We start from the raw sequence: 12566 nt of genomic DNA on the forward strand, positions 1-12566 counted from the left end.
TTAAAGCTGATCAACCCCTTTAAGGGTGTACATATTGTACCCTAGAGGCAAACCATTGGGCCTTTTCAGGAGGGCGTTGAGTACGAGTTGTTGCATCACTTTTACTGTTTGAGGTTTGAACAATTAAAGAACCCCCCTCACCAAAGGAACTGCATCCTTAGCAAATAAAAGGTTAGGGGATTGGCCCGAAAATTCATGGAAACACCGGAAGAATAAACCCTTCTGTCCCGAGGGGCAAAATCAAGCAACATAATAGGGCGGCCATTATAATGTGCATTATGGGGCCCCTTTATTCTATGGATTCTCCCATTGCAGAAGGAGGAACAGCTCATGAGCACAAACCGCTGCTCTAACATGTGAAGTACTGTGCTGAGCAAGATCATCATGAGAACATGTAGGTTTTTAAGATTTAATGTACAGTTCGTGGTCCACATTTGGTTTAGCATTTTTGAGAATGTTCATCTTTATGCTGTCGTATTGTGTTTGTGCCTTTTGACTTGCTGTCATGTATCGTGGAGAGTTAGATTGATTGTTTGATGATCTCTATTTGCAGGGAAATTCAGGTCTTGGATTTAGTATCGCTGGAGGAATAGATAACCCTCATGTAGGAGATGACCCCGGAATATTTATAACAAAGATTATACCAGGAGGAGCAGCAGCAGAAGATGGAAGACTCAGGTAAGAGACATCAATGGCTTGTCAGGCATCTTAGGAAGCAATAGTAATCAGTTACTTGAGTTCTTGTAGGTTAACATATTGGATGGCCCTTCGAACTTTGATGTTTATCCAGTAAGAGGATCACTTAGAAATATACAGCTGTATCAAGGATCACAAGTAATACCGTAGTTGCCATTAAAACCATTGATAAGATTTTATTTGCAGCACTGTGCCTGACCACATGGTGTGCTGTGGAAACCTATCCAGATATGTAGTGTACAAATCTCTAATGTGCCAACCAGTCTTTACTTAATACATTTAATGACTTTGTGTCACAATACAGAATATAAAATATATTGCCTAGTGATAGATAAAATTGTATTCATAGAATGGTAGAGTTGGAAGGGACCTCCAGGGTCATCGGGTCCAACCCCCTGCTCAGTGCAGGATTCACTAAATCATCCCAGACAGATATTTGTCCAGCCTTTGTTTGAACACTTCCATTGAAGGAGAACTCCCCACCTCCCATGATAACCTGTTCCACTCATTAATCACTCACACTGTCAGAAATGTTTTTCTAATACCTAATCTGTCTCCTCCCTTTCAGTTTCATCCCATTGCTTCTATTCTTTCCTTGTACAGATGAGAATAGGGCTGATCCCTCTGCACTGTGACAGCCCTTCAGATATTTGTAGACAGCTATTAAGTCTCCTCTCCTTCTTTTTTACAAGCTAACCATTCCCAGATCCTTTAACTGTTCCTCATAGGACATGATTTGCAGACCGTTCACCATTTTGGTAACTCCTCTCTGAACTTGCTCCAGTTTGTCTATGTCTTTTTAAATTAGGGTGCCCACAACTGGATACAGTATTGAACAAGCAAGAGTAGAGGGGAATAATTACTTCATGTGATCTAGACTCTATGCTTCTGTTAATACATCCCAGAAATGTGTTTGCCTTTTTTTCTGTTGCATCACATTGTTGACTCATGTTCAGTCTGTGATCTATTAGTATACCAAAGTTTTTTTTTCACATGTGCTGCTGCTTAGTTCAGTTCATCGGATTCTGTATGTGTTTTTTTCATTGTTCTTGCGCAGATGTAGGACTTTGCATTTCTCTTTGTTAAATAGCATTCTGTTAGTCGCCACCCACTGTTCAAACGTTTCTAGATCTTTTTGAATCCTCTCTTTCAATTCTGTAGTGTCAGCTATCCCTATTAACTTTGTGTCATCGGGAAATGTGATCAGTTTTCCCTCAATCCCTCTTTTAGATCATTTTTAAAAATGTTAGATAACAATGGGCCCAGGACAGAGCCTTGTGGTACCCCCCCCCCCCCCGACACATTCTTTCAATTGGATGTGCAGCCTTTTATGTTATGAGATATTTTGTCAAATCCTTTACTAAAGTCAAGATATAGTAAATCTACCGCATTTTCCTCATCAACCCAGTTGGTGATTCTGTCATAAAAGAAAATTAGATTAGTCTGGCATGACTTGTTTGTTATAAACCCATGCTGGCTCTGGGTAATTACTCCATTCTTATCAAAGTACTTGCATACATGCTGTTTAATTATTTGTTCTAAGATCTTTCCCTATATAGAAGTCAGACTCACAGGCCTGTAGTTTTCTGGATCCACATTCTTCCCTTTTTTTTGAAAATAGGAACATTTGCCCTTGTCCAATCTTCTGAGACTTCTCATGTGGCCCATGTTGCCAGCCTCAATTTATTATTGGCTTTAGCTTTTCTGACACTTGCCTTACAGTTTCTGCAGACCGCATTATATTCCTCTTTCGATATTTCCCCCACTTTCCATTTGATGAACATATTTTTCTTCCTTTTTAGGGATTGTTAATGATTGTGCTTTGAGAATCTCATTTCGCAATATTTCCGAACATTCTTGGACATTTCTGTGCTTAAGAACATCCAACCATTGGATCCTTCCTACCCTCTTTCTGAGTCCATTAAAATCTGCTTTTCTGTAATTCAACTTGTTGGATCCATTATTTTTGCCTTAAAGAGATTCCCAACAAATGTCTGGTTAGTTAAATTCTCCCATAATCACTATGTTGTGCTTTTTTGAGAGCTTTGCCATCTGATGTAGAAAGAGTTTATCCATATCTTCTGCTTGTCCAGGCGGCCTATAGTAAATGCCTTGAATCATATCCTTTCTGTTGTTCTCTCCTTGTATTCTTACCCAAACAGCTTCTACAGAACTCCCAGTTCTGAAGCTTGAATCTCTGTAGAGAATAATGTTTTCCTTACATACAATACAATACCTCGTCCCCTTTTTTAGGTCTGTTTCTTATAAATAAGTTGTATCCTTCAAGCCTTGTATTTCAATCATGTGTATCATTCCACCAAGTTTCCGTAATGCCTATGACATCATATTTCTCTTTCTGTGTTAGGAGCTCCAATTCTCCTTCTTTGTTTCCGTTGCTCTGTGCATTTGTGTAGAAACATTTTAGTTTGTGATCGGTGTCTCTTGCTCTTCTACTTTCCTTCTGAATTTTTTTGTCTTTCTTCTTTTTTTCCACTTCTAATAGCAAGGTTGTCAAATGTATTAATTAGCTATATTTTTTTACCTGGCCTTTCACTTCGCTTTCCATATTGCTTTAGTTTAAAGTTCTCCTAATGAGTGAAGCAAGGCGCCCACCAAATATATTCTTACCTGTCTTTGTAAGGTGCAACCCGTCTCTAGCAAGCAGTCTATCATATAGGTAATTGACTCCCTGGTCTAGAAATCCAAATCTTTGCTGACGGCACCATCAACGTATGCAGTTGTTCATCTCCAGAATCCTGTTCCATCTCCTTATTCCATGGCCATCCACTGGGGGGATGGATGAGAAGAACACCTGTGCTCCTAGTTCCTTCACCTTCTTTCTGAAGTTTTCAAAGCCTCTACAGATAGTTGTAAGGTCTAGAGTTGAGCGAACATACTCTGCCGAGCTTGAGGCTCGTTCGAGTATTAGCGTACTCGATGGTGCTCGTTACTCAAACGAGCATCAAGCCGTATTCGACCCCGCCCCAGTTTTTGGCTCCTCCCCGCTGTGACGTGCCTGTTTTGGCCCCTCCCTGCTACGAAGCAGCGTGCGTCATTGGCAAAATTTTTGTCTGGCAGGCAGGAGAGTGGGAGAGAGAAGAGAGCTAGGGAGAAAAAAAAAGCTCGGCACCCGGCGTCCCACATACAAAAATGCTTGAGTCTCCCATTGTAGTCAATGGGGCTCGTTACTCAAGTAGAGCACTTGAATTTTACGAAAAGCTCGACTCAAATAACACGGACTCGAGCATTTGGGTGCTCGCTCATCTCTAGTAAGGTCCTTTTTTGCAGTGTCATTTGTCCCTACATATATTAGTAGGAATAGCTGGTGTTCTATAGGACTGAAGATTCTTGACAACCTATCAGACACATCATTGATTTGTGCACCTGGAAGACAGCATAGCTCTCGTGAGGTGTCAGGTCTGCAGACAACAGCTTCTGTTCCTCTCAAGAGGATTCTGGGTGCTTACTATTCACTTTCATGGGAGCAATGTAGAACACCATAATCCCAGTCAGCTTTGGCTTTAGCATGCAGACTGATGTTCTACTGTCAGCAAGGGAATAGCTAAAGGCTCATGGGTCCTGGTTTGCATCCCCCACACATGCAACATCACCTCACAGTTCAGGGCCCTGGCCCATCAGTATCTCTCAGTTGCTTTATTGCATTTCTGAAGTGAGCCAGAGTCCTTGCTGGGGTCTTACATTTTCAGGGGAACTGCATTTTTCCCTCACCCCACCAGGGTAATCAATGTCCCTCTTTTTATTGTAACCCACCCCAATGAGTAATACAGGTTTTTCTGTACTCCTTCCCACACCCCCTCAAGAGTACTAGTTGCCCACTCAAGGATTATTAGTAGAGATGAGCGAGCACCAAAATGCTCGGGTGCTCGTTACTCGGGACGAAATTATCGCGATGCTCGAGGGTTCGTTTCGAGTAACGAACCCCATTGAAGTCAATGGGCGACCCGAGCATTTTTGTATATCGCCGATGCTCGCTAAGGTTTTCATTTGTGAAAATCTGGGCAATTCAAGAAAGTGATGGGAACGACATAGCAACGGATAGGGCAGGCGAGGGGCTACGTGTTGGGCTGCATCTCAAGTTCCCAGGTCCCACTATTAAGCCACAATAGCGGCAAGAGTGCCCCCCCCTCCCAACAACTTTTACTTACGAAAAGCCCTCATTAGCAATGCATACCTTAGCTAAGCACCACACTACCTCCAACAAAGCACAATCACTGCCTGCATGACACTCCGCTGCCACTTCTCCTGGGTTACATGCTGCCCAACCCCCCCCCCCCCCCCGCACGACGCAGTGTCCACAGCGCACATCAAAGTGTCCCTGCGCAGCCTTCAGCTGCACTCATGCCACACCACCCTCATGAGGAGGAACCGCAGGCACACACTGCAGAGGGTTGGCACGGCTAGGCAGCGACCCTCTTTAAAAGGGGCGGGGCGATAGCCCACAATGCTGTACAGAGGCAATGAGAAATATAATCCTGTGCCACCGCCATCAGGAGCTGCACATGTGGGCATAGCAATGGAGAACCTATGTGCCACACACTATTCATTCTGTCAAGGTGTCTGCATGCCCCAGTCAGACCGCGTTTTTTTATAAATAGTCACAGGCAGGTACAACTCCGCAATGGGAATTCCGTGTGCACCCACAGCATGGGTGGCTCCCTGGAACCCACCGGCTGTACATAAATGTATCCCATTGCAGTGCCCATCACAGCTGAGGTAACGTCCGATTAAATGCTGGTGGTCTTAGGCCCACACTGCATGCCCCAGTCAGACTGGGGTTCTTTAGAAGTGTACACATGGAGTTACAACTCCCTGTGGACCCACAGCATGGGTGGGTGCCAGGAAACCACCCGCGGTACATAAATATATCCCATTGCATTGCCCATCACAGCTGATGTAACATCAGCTTTAATGCAGATGGGCAAAAAATTAATTGGATTACACTGTAGGCGAGGGCCCCAAAAAATTGGTGTACCAACAGTACTAATGTACCTCAGAAAAATTGCCCATGCCCAACCAAGAGGGCAGGTGAAACCCATTAATCACTTTGGTTAATGTGGCTTAATTGGTAACTAGGCCTGGAGGCAGCCCAGTTAAAATAAAAATTGGTTCAGGTGCAAGTTTCAACGCTTTAATGAGCATTGAAACGTATAAAAATTGTTTACAAATATTATATGAGTGAGCCTTGTGGGCCTAAGAAAAATTGCACGTTCGGCGTGATTATGTGAGGTTTCAGGAGGAGGAGCAGGAGGAGGAGGATGAATAGAATACACAGATTGATGAAGCAAAAATGTCCCCGTTTTTGATGGTGATAGAGAACAATGCTTCCATCCGCGGGTGCAGCCTACGTATTGCTTAGGTATCGCTGCTGTCCGCTGGTGGAGAAGAGAAGTCTGAGGAAATCCAGGCTTTGTTCATCTTGATGAGTGTAAGCCTGTCGGCACTGTCGGTTGACAGGCGGGTACGCTTATCCGCGATGATTCCCTCAGCCGCACTAAACACCCTCTCTGACAAGACGCTAGCCGCAGGACAAGCAAGCACCTCCAGGGCATCCAGCGCGAGTTCAGGCCACGTGTGCAGCTTTGACACCCAGTAGTTGTAGGGGGCAGAGGCGTCACCGAGGACGGGCGTGCGATCGGCTACGTACTCCCTCACCATCCTTTTACAGTGCTCCCGCCAACTCAGCCTTGACTGGGGAGCGGTGACACAGTCTTGCTGGGGAGCCATAAAGCTGGCAAAGGCCTTGCAGAATGTTTCCCTGCGTGCGCTGTACATGTTGCCTGATCTCTGCGCCTCCCCTGCTACCTGGCCCTCGGAACTGCACCTTCTGCCACTAGCGCTGTCGGATTGGAATGTTACCATCAGCTTGTCTGCCAGGGTCCTGTGGTACAGCATCACTCTCGAACTCCTTTCCTCTTCGGGTATGAGAGTGGAAAGGTTCTCCTTATACCGTGGGTCGAGCAGTGTGTACACCCAGTAATCCGTAGTGGCCAGAATGCGTGTAACGCAAGGGTCTCGAGAAAGGCATCCTAACATGAAGTCAGCCATGTGTGCCAGGGTACCTGTACGCAACACATGGCTGTCCTCACTAGGAAGATCACTTTCAGGATCCTCCTCCTCCTCCTCCGGCCATACACGCTGAAAGGATGACAGGCAAGCAGCATGGGTACCCTCAGCAGTGGGCCAAGCTGTCTCTTCCCCCTCCTCCTCATGCTCCTCCCCCTACTCCTGAACGCGCTGAGATATAGACATGAGGGTGCTCTGACTATCCAGCGACATACTGTCTTCCCCCGCCTCCGTTTCCAAGCGCAAAGCATCTGCCTTTGTGCTTTGCAGGGAACTTCTCAAGAGGCATAGCAGAGGAATGGTGACGCTAATGATTGCAGCATCCCCGCTCACCATCTGGGTAGACTCCTCAAAGTTTCCAAGGACCTGGCAGATGGCTGCCAACCAGGCCCACTCTTCTGTAAAGAATTGAGGAGGCTGACTCCCACTACGCCGCCCATGTTGGAGTTGGTATTCCACTATAGCTCTACGCTGCTCATAGAGTCTGGCCAACATGTGGAGCATAGAGTTCCACCGTGTGGGCACGTTGCACAGCAGTCGGTGCACTGGCAGATTAAACCGATGTTGCAGGGTCCGCAGGGTGGCAGCGTCCGTCTTGGACTTGCGGAAATGTGCGCTGACTAGGCGCACCTTTCCGAGCAGGTATGACAAGTGTGGGAAGCTTTTCAGAAAGCGCTGAACCACCAAATTAAAGACATGGGCCAGGCATGGCACGTGCGTGAGGCTGCCGAGCTGCAGAGCCACCACCAGGTTACGGCCGTTGTCACACACGACCATGCCCGGTTGGAGGCTCAGCGGCAAAAGCCAGCGGTCGGTCTGCTCTGTTAGACCCTGCAGCAGTTCGTGGGCCGTGTGCCTCTTCTCTCCTAAGCTGAGTAGTTTCAGCACGGCCTGCTGACGCTTGCCCACCGCTGTGCTGCCACCTTGTGGGGTGCTTGGCCATCATATGTCTGCGCATGCTGGTGGTGGTGAGGCTGGTGGTGGTGGCTCCCCGGCTGATCTTGGCGCGACAAAGGTTGCACACCACTGTTCGTCGGTCGTCACGCGTCTCTGTGAAAAACTGCCACACCTTAGAGCACCTTGGCCTCTGCAGGGTGGCATGGCGCGAGGGGGCGCTTTGGGAAACAGTTGGTGGATTATTCGGTCTGGCCCTGCTTCTACCCCTGGCCACCGCATTGGCTCGGCCTGTGCCCACACCCTGACTTGAACCTCCGCATCCTCGCCCGCGTGCACGTCCTCTAGGCCTACCCCTACCCCTCAGCATGCTGTATTACCAGTAGTGCAGAAACAGAACGCTGTAATTAAATGTGCCGCTTATTGGCCTGTGGTTGGAGGCTGACTTCGCTTACGGAACGCACAGCAGAGGCAGGAAAGAATTTTGCGCAAGCCTGCTGTAACACTTAGCTGGCTGCGTATGAATTAGGACAACTACCCCCAGCAGAGACCCAGTACACTTGTGGACAGGAATACAGCGGTGATGTAAGAGGCAACACAGAGGCAGGAAAGAATTTTGCGCAAGCCTGCTGTAACACTTAGCTGGCTGCGTATGAATTAGGACAACTACCCCCAGCAGAGACCCAGTACACTTGTGGACAGGAATACAGCGGTGATGTAAGAGGCAACACAGAGGCAGGAAAGAATTTTGCGCAAGCCTGCTGTAACACTTAGCTGGCTGCGTATGAATTAGGACAACTACCCCCAGCAGAGACCCAGTACACTTGTGGACAGGAATACAGCGGTGATGTAAAAGGCAACACAGAGGCAGGAAAGAATTTTGCGCAAGCCTGCTGTAACACTTAGCTGGCTGCGTATGAATTAGGACAACTACCCCCAGCAGAGACCCAGTACACTTGTGGACAGGAATACAGCGGTGATGTAAGAGGCAACACAGAGGCAGGAAAGAATTTTGCGCAAGCCTGCTGTAACACTTAGCTGGCTGCGTATGAATTAGGACAACTACCCCCAGCAGAGACCCAGTACACTGAGGACGGTAACAGGCAGCCCAAATAGATTTGTTTTCCCAAATGTTTTTGGAAAGGCCCACTGCCCATATACACTAAATATGTCTTCTGTCCCTGCCTCACCACTACTGGCCCTGGACAATGTAAAATTACTGCAGGACGCAATGCTCTGCACGGCCGATATACAAAAAAAAAAAAATGTGCAACACTGCAAAAAGCAGCCTCCACACTACTGCACACGGTTAGATGTGGCCCTAAGAAGGACCGTTGGGGTTCTTGAAGCCTAAAATAACTCCTAACACTCTCCCTATAGCAGCTCCGGCACCAGCAGCACTGTCCCTGATCTCTGTCAGAATGCATCTGTGGCGAGCCGCGGGAGGGGCCGATTTATATACTCGGGTGACACCTGATCTCGCCAGCCACTCACAGCAGGGGGGTGGTATAGGGCTTGAACGTTGCAGGGGGAAGTTGTAATGCCTTCCCTGTCTTTCTATTAGCCAGAAAAGCGCGCTAACGTCTCAGACATGAAAGTGAAAGTAACTCGAACATCGCGTGGTGCTCGCCTCTAGTAACGAGCATCTCGAACACCCTAATACTCGAACGAGTATCAAGCTCGGACGAGTACGTTCGCTCATCTCTAATTATTAGTGGTCCAGTGTACCTTTACACCCTTAATCTCCTCTTTGCACAGCATGAAACCTGCGTGGTGCACATGGCAGCGTGTGTAGGCTGCGTCCTCTGTCCCCGTCTTCTCAACTCCTTTACCTTTAAGCACTAAAGGAACTGGGATATCAGTGCAATTTTCAACAGTCCAGCAGCCACTATGAGTGGGGTATTCCATCATGACTTTTATGGCATATCCTGCAGATATGCAATTAAAGTCTGATAGGTGCTTGTTAGAGATGTACTCGTTAAGGGAAATTACTCGAGCGAGTATCCCCATTTTTGAGTACAAGCCTGCTTGCCCGAAAAGATCAGAGTGCCGGCGGGGGGCGGCGGGGAAGAGCAGGGGGGAATAGGGGGGAGATCTCTCTCTCCCCCCGCTTCCCCCTGCTCACTCCCGCAACTCACCGCTCACCCCTGCCAGCCCCCGAATCTTTTCGGACAAGCAGGCATGTACTCGATAATGGCGATACTCGCTCGAGTAATTTGCCTTAACGAGTACACTCGCTCATCTCTAGTGCTTGTCCCACCTCTGGGACCCACATCTATTACAAAAAATATATATATATAAAAATGAGCTTAAACATTTTTTATTAATTCTTAGAAAGAATAAAAAGTAATAAAAGTTTTAAGAAAATCCCTTTCCCATATTTGTATTTGAAAAAGAAAACATTTTGGAAACCATAGGGCGTCCTACAAGAATCAAGCCCTATGTTGAAGGAAAAATAAAAAACGGTTATGACGGTCAGAAGATGCTGGAAGAAAATCATTTTAGTTTATTTAGTAGTAAAGCAAAAAAGGGAATATAAATTTGATATCATCGTAATTGTACTGACCCACAGAATTAAGTTATCATGCAATTCTTGCCACAATGTGTACACTGTAAAAACAAGATGCCCCTCAAAGATGGCGGAATGGCGTTTTTTTTTTTGTTTTTTTTCTATTTTATGCTTAGAAATGTTTAAAAGTTTTTCAGTACCATTAAAAAAATCAACATGTGCCACAAAAAAAAAACAAGCCTTCAGATAGTTATGTCCATGTAAAAATAACAGTTATGATTTTTTTTAAGTCGGGAGGAAAATCCAAAAATGAAAAAAAAGGGCCTTGTCTTTAAGGGGTTAATTCAAGCAGGTAATGAGCGAGTGACTGCAACAGTCTGTCACTTGCTGATGATCTCTGCAAAAATAATGTGCATGCTAGAAATGTACATGAAACTTTCCTCTCCCCTCCCCCAAAGTTTTGAAGTTTACTTCTGAGGATACTGTATTTCCGATCGCAGCGCAATTCGCTTATTTATTCGTCGATAAAACTAATGAGTTTCTAACAGCTGATACCAAAATATGAGAAATGCAAATGATGTCTGAAATCTGCTAATGTGCCCTTATCCTGCCAAGAAAATTCATTCAGGTTACATAATGAGATTTTATCCCAGGCGGAAGTCTACATCTGTCATTATTTATTAATTTTGTCATCCTGATATCAACAAAACAGATTTTAAACACAGCAGAATGTAGGAACGTAACATCAGAGATGACAGCACTTACATCAGGCTTTCATTATAAACATACATTGGGCTCTTTATTTTTTTTTATGGCCCTTTTTTTTGTTTTTAATTGACTGAAAAATATATGTTGCAGTTCTCACAATGACCACTAGAGCAGATACATTAGATTGACGGTTCCTGTCTTCTGCAGCTTTGCTGTGTAGAATGGGACAAGATGAGCAGAGTTATCAAAGCCTGGACTGGCAATCTGATTCATGGTGGGCCGCTGATGTCAGATCCTTTAAATTCCATGATTGGTTATTATTAACAATGTCAATAAGTAGTAAAAAAAATTTCATCGGGCCATCATAAGACTGCAACGCATTTCCTTCTCTCCTTAGAGTTCTGACAGGACATTCTGTGCGGTCTGATAGGCAGTTTGCCTGTATTCTGCTAGTTCAGAAAACAGCAAGATAGCAGTGTACCCACAACAGAACAACTCAGTGAGTAAATACAGTCCCAGAACCAATCTCAGTACATAAATACAGCACCAAAACCAATATCAACACATAAATATAGCACCAGAACCAAGCTCAGTACATAGATTCAGCAGAAAACAACCTTAGTACATACATATAGTACCAGAACCAAACGTAATACATATATACTGCACTAGAACCAAGCTCAGTACATAAAAACAGCACTAGAACCAATATCAACACATAGATACAGCACCAGAACCAAGCTCAGTGAATAGATACAGCAGAAACCAGCCTTAGTACATGCATATAGTACCAGAACCAAATGTAATACATAAATACTGCATCAGAAACAAGCTCCTAACAAAAAATACAGCACCAGAATCACACTCAGTACATAGTTACAGCACCAGAACCAAGCTCATACCATAAATACAACACCAGAAGCAAGCTCAGTATGCAGCACTAGAACTAGAGATGCAGATGTTGCCCAACTAAGGAAGAATATCATCTGGCTGGGCAGACCTAAGGGAGGCGATCGCTTTAAGACTGCATCTTCCTGATGCCCCCTATAAGCTGGTGGCCTGTGCCCTGTGCACTGGTTGCACGTAAGCTACGGCTGACCATGACCTGGTGTTGCACTGCTTTTGGAGGAAAGCAGCTATGTTTTTCTAATTCTAGACAACCCCTTTAAATGTAGTTGGTATACCATTAAACTCCTGTTCCTCATAGTCACGGTCATCACCAGCGAGTCTTCCTTTCCTGCTATCAGTCTTCTGACCAGACTGTTGTTCACCTAGGTCTCCTGGGCACGTTATATACCCGACATTGCCCCTATTTTAGATTGGCAGGCATTCTAGATCATCAGAGTCCTGATTTGAAGACTTTTAGTACTAATAGATAAAGGTTTATTTTTTTTAGACTAAAGTTGGAATCTGGCCGACCAAGATGCAGATGCTTCCTTTGGTACAAGAAGGAGACAGACGCGGTTTGGGGGGATCAGCTGCGTCTGAACGCTGCCGCTGAACTTTAAGAGTCACATGTGTTCAGCCTAAATCAGTGTGACATTCAGCCGCTAGCCATAGTCGGAGGTTTTAATCTGTGTTTCAGTCGAGTGATTTACAAACCCTGGTCACATTATTAATTATATTAACCCTTTCTGAGAAAGATCTTGTGCTCTCTATGTGCTACTCTTAATAT

The 12566-nt window shown here is 45.5% G+C and overlaps 1 protein-coding gene across 1 annotated transcript in view; it reads left to right on the forward strand.

Moving 5' to 3' along the window:
- The window catches only part of DLG2 (discs large MAGUK scaffold protein 2), a 469593-nt gene that overhangs the window by 72386 nt on the left and 384641 nt on the right, over positions 1-12566 (forward strand). Inside the window, exon 4 of the mRNA XM_066588133.1 lies at positions 554-678. Coding sequence (XP_066444230.1) covers positions 554-678 — 125 coding nt within the window. The remainder of the gene's footprint in view (positions 1-553; positions 679-12566) is intronic.

The sequence above is a fragment of the Eleutherodactylus coqui genome, chromosome 1 (genome assembly GCF_035609145.1).
Source record: "Eleutherodactylus coqui strain aEleCoq1 chromosome 1, aEleCoq1.hap1, whole genome shotgun sequence".
Taxonomy (NCBI): domain Eukaryota; kingdom Metazoa; phylum Chordata; class Amphibia; order Anura; family Eleutherodactylidae; genus Eleutherodactylus; species Eleutherodactylus coqui.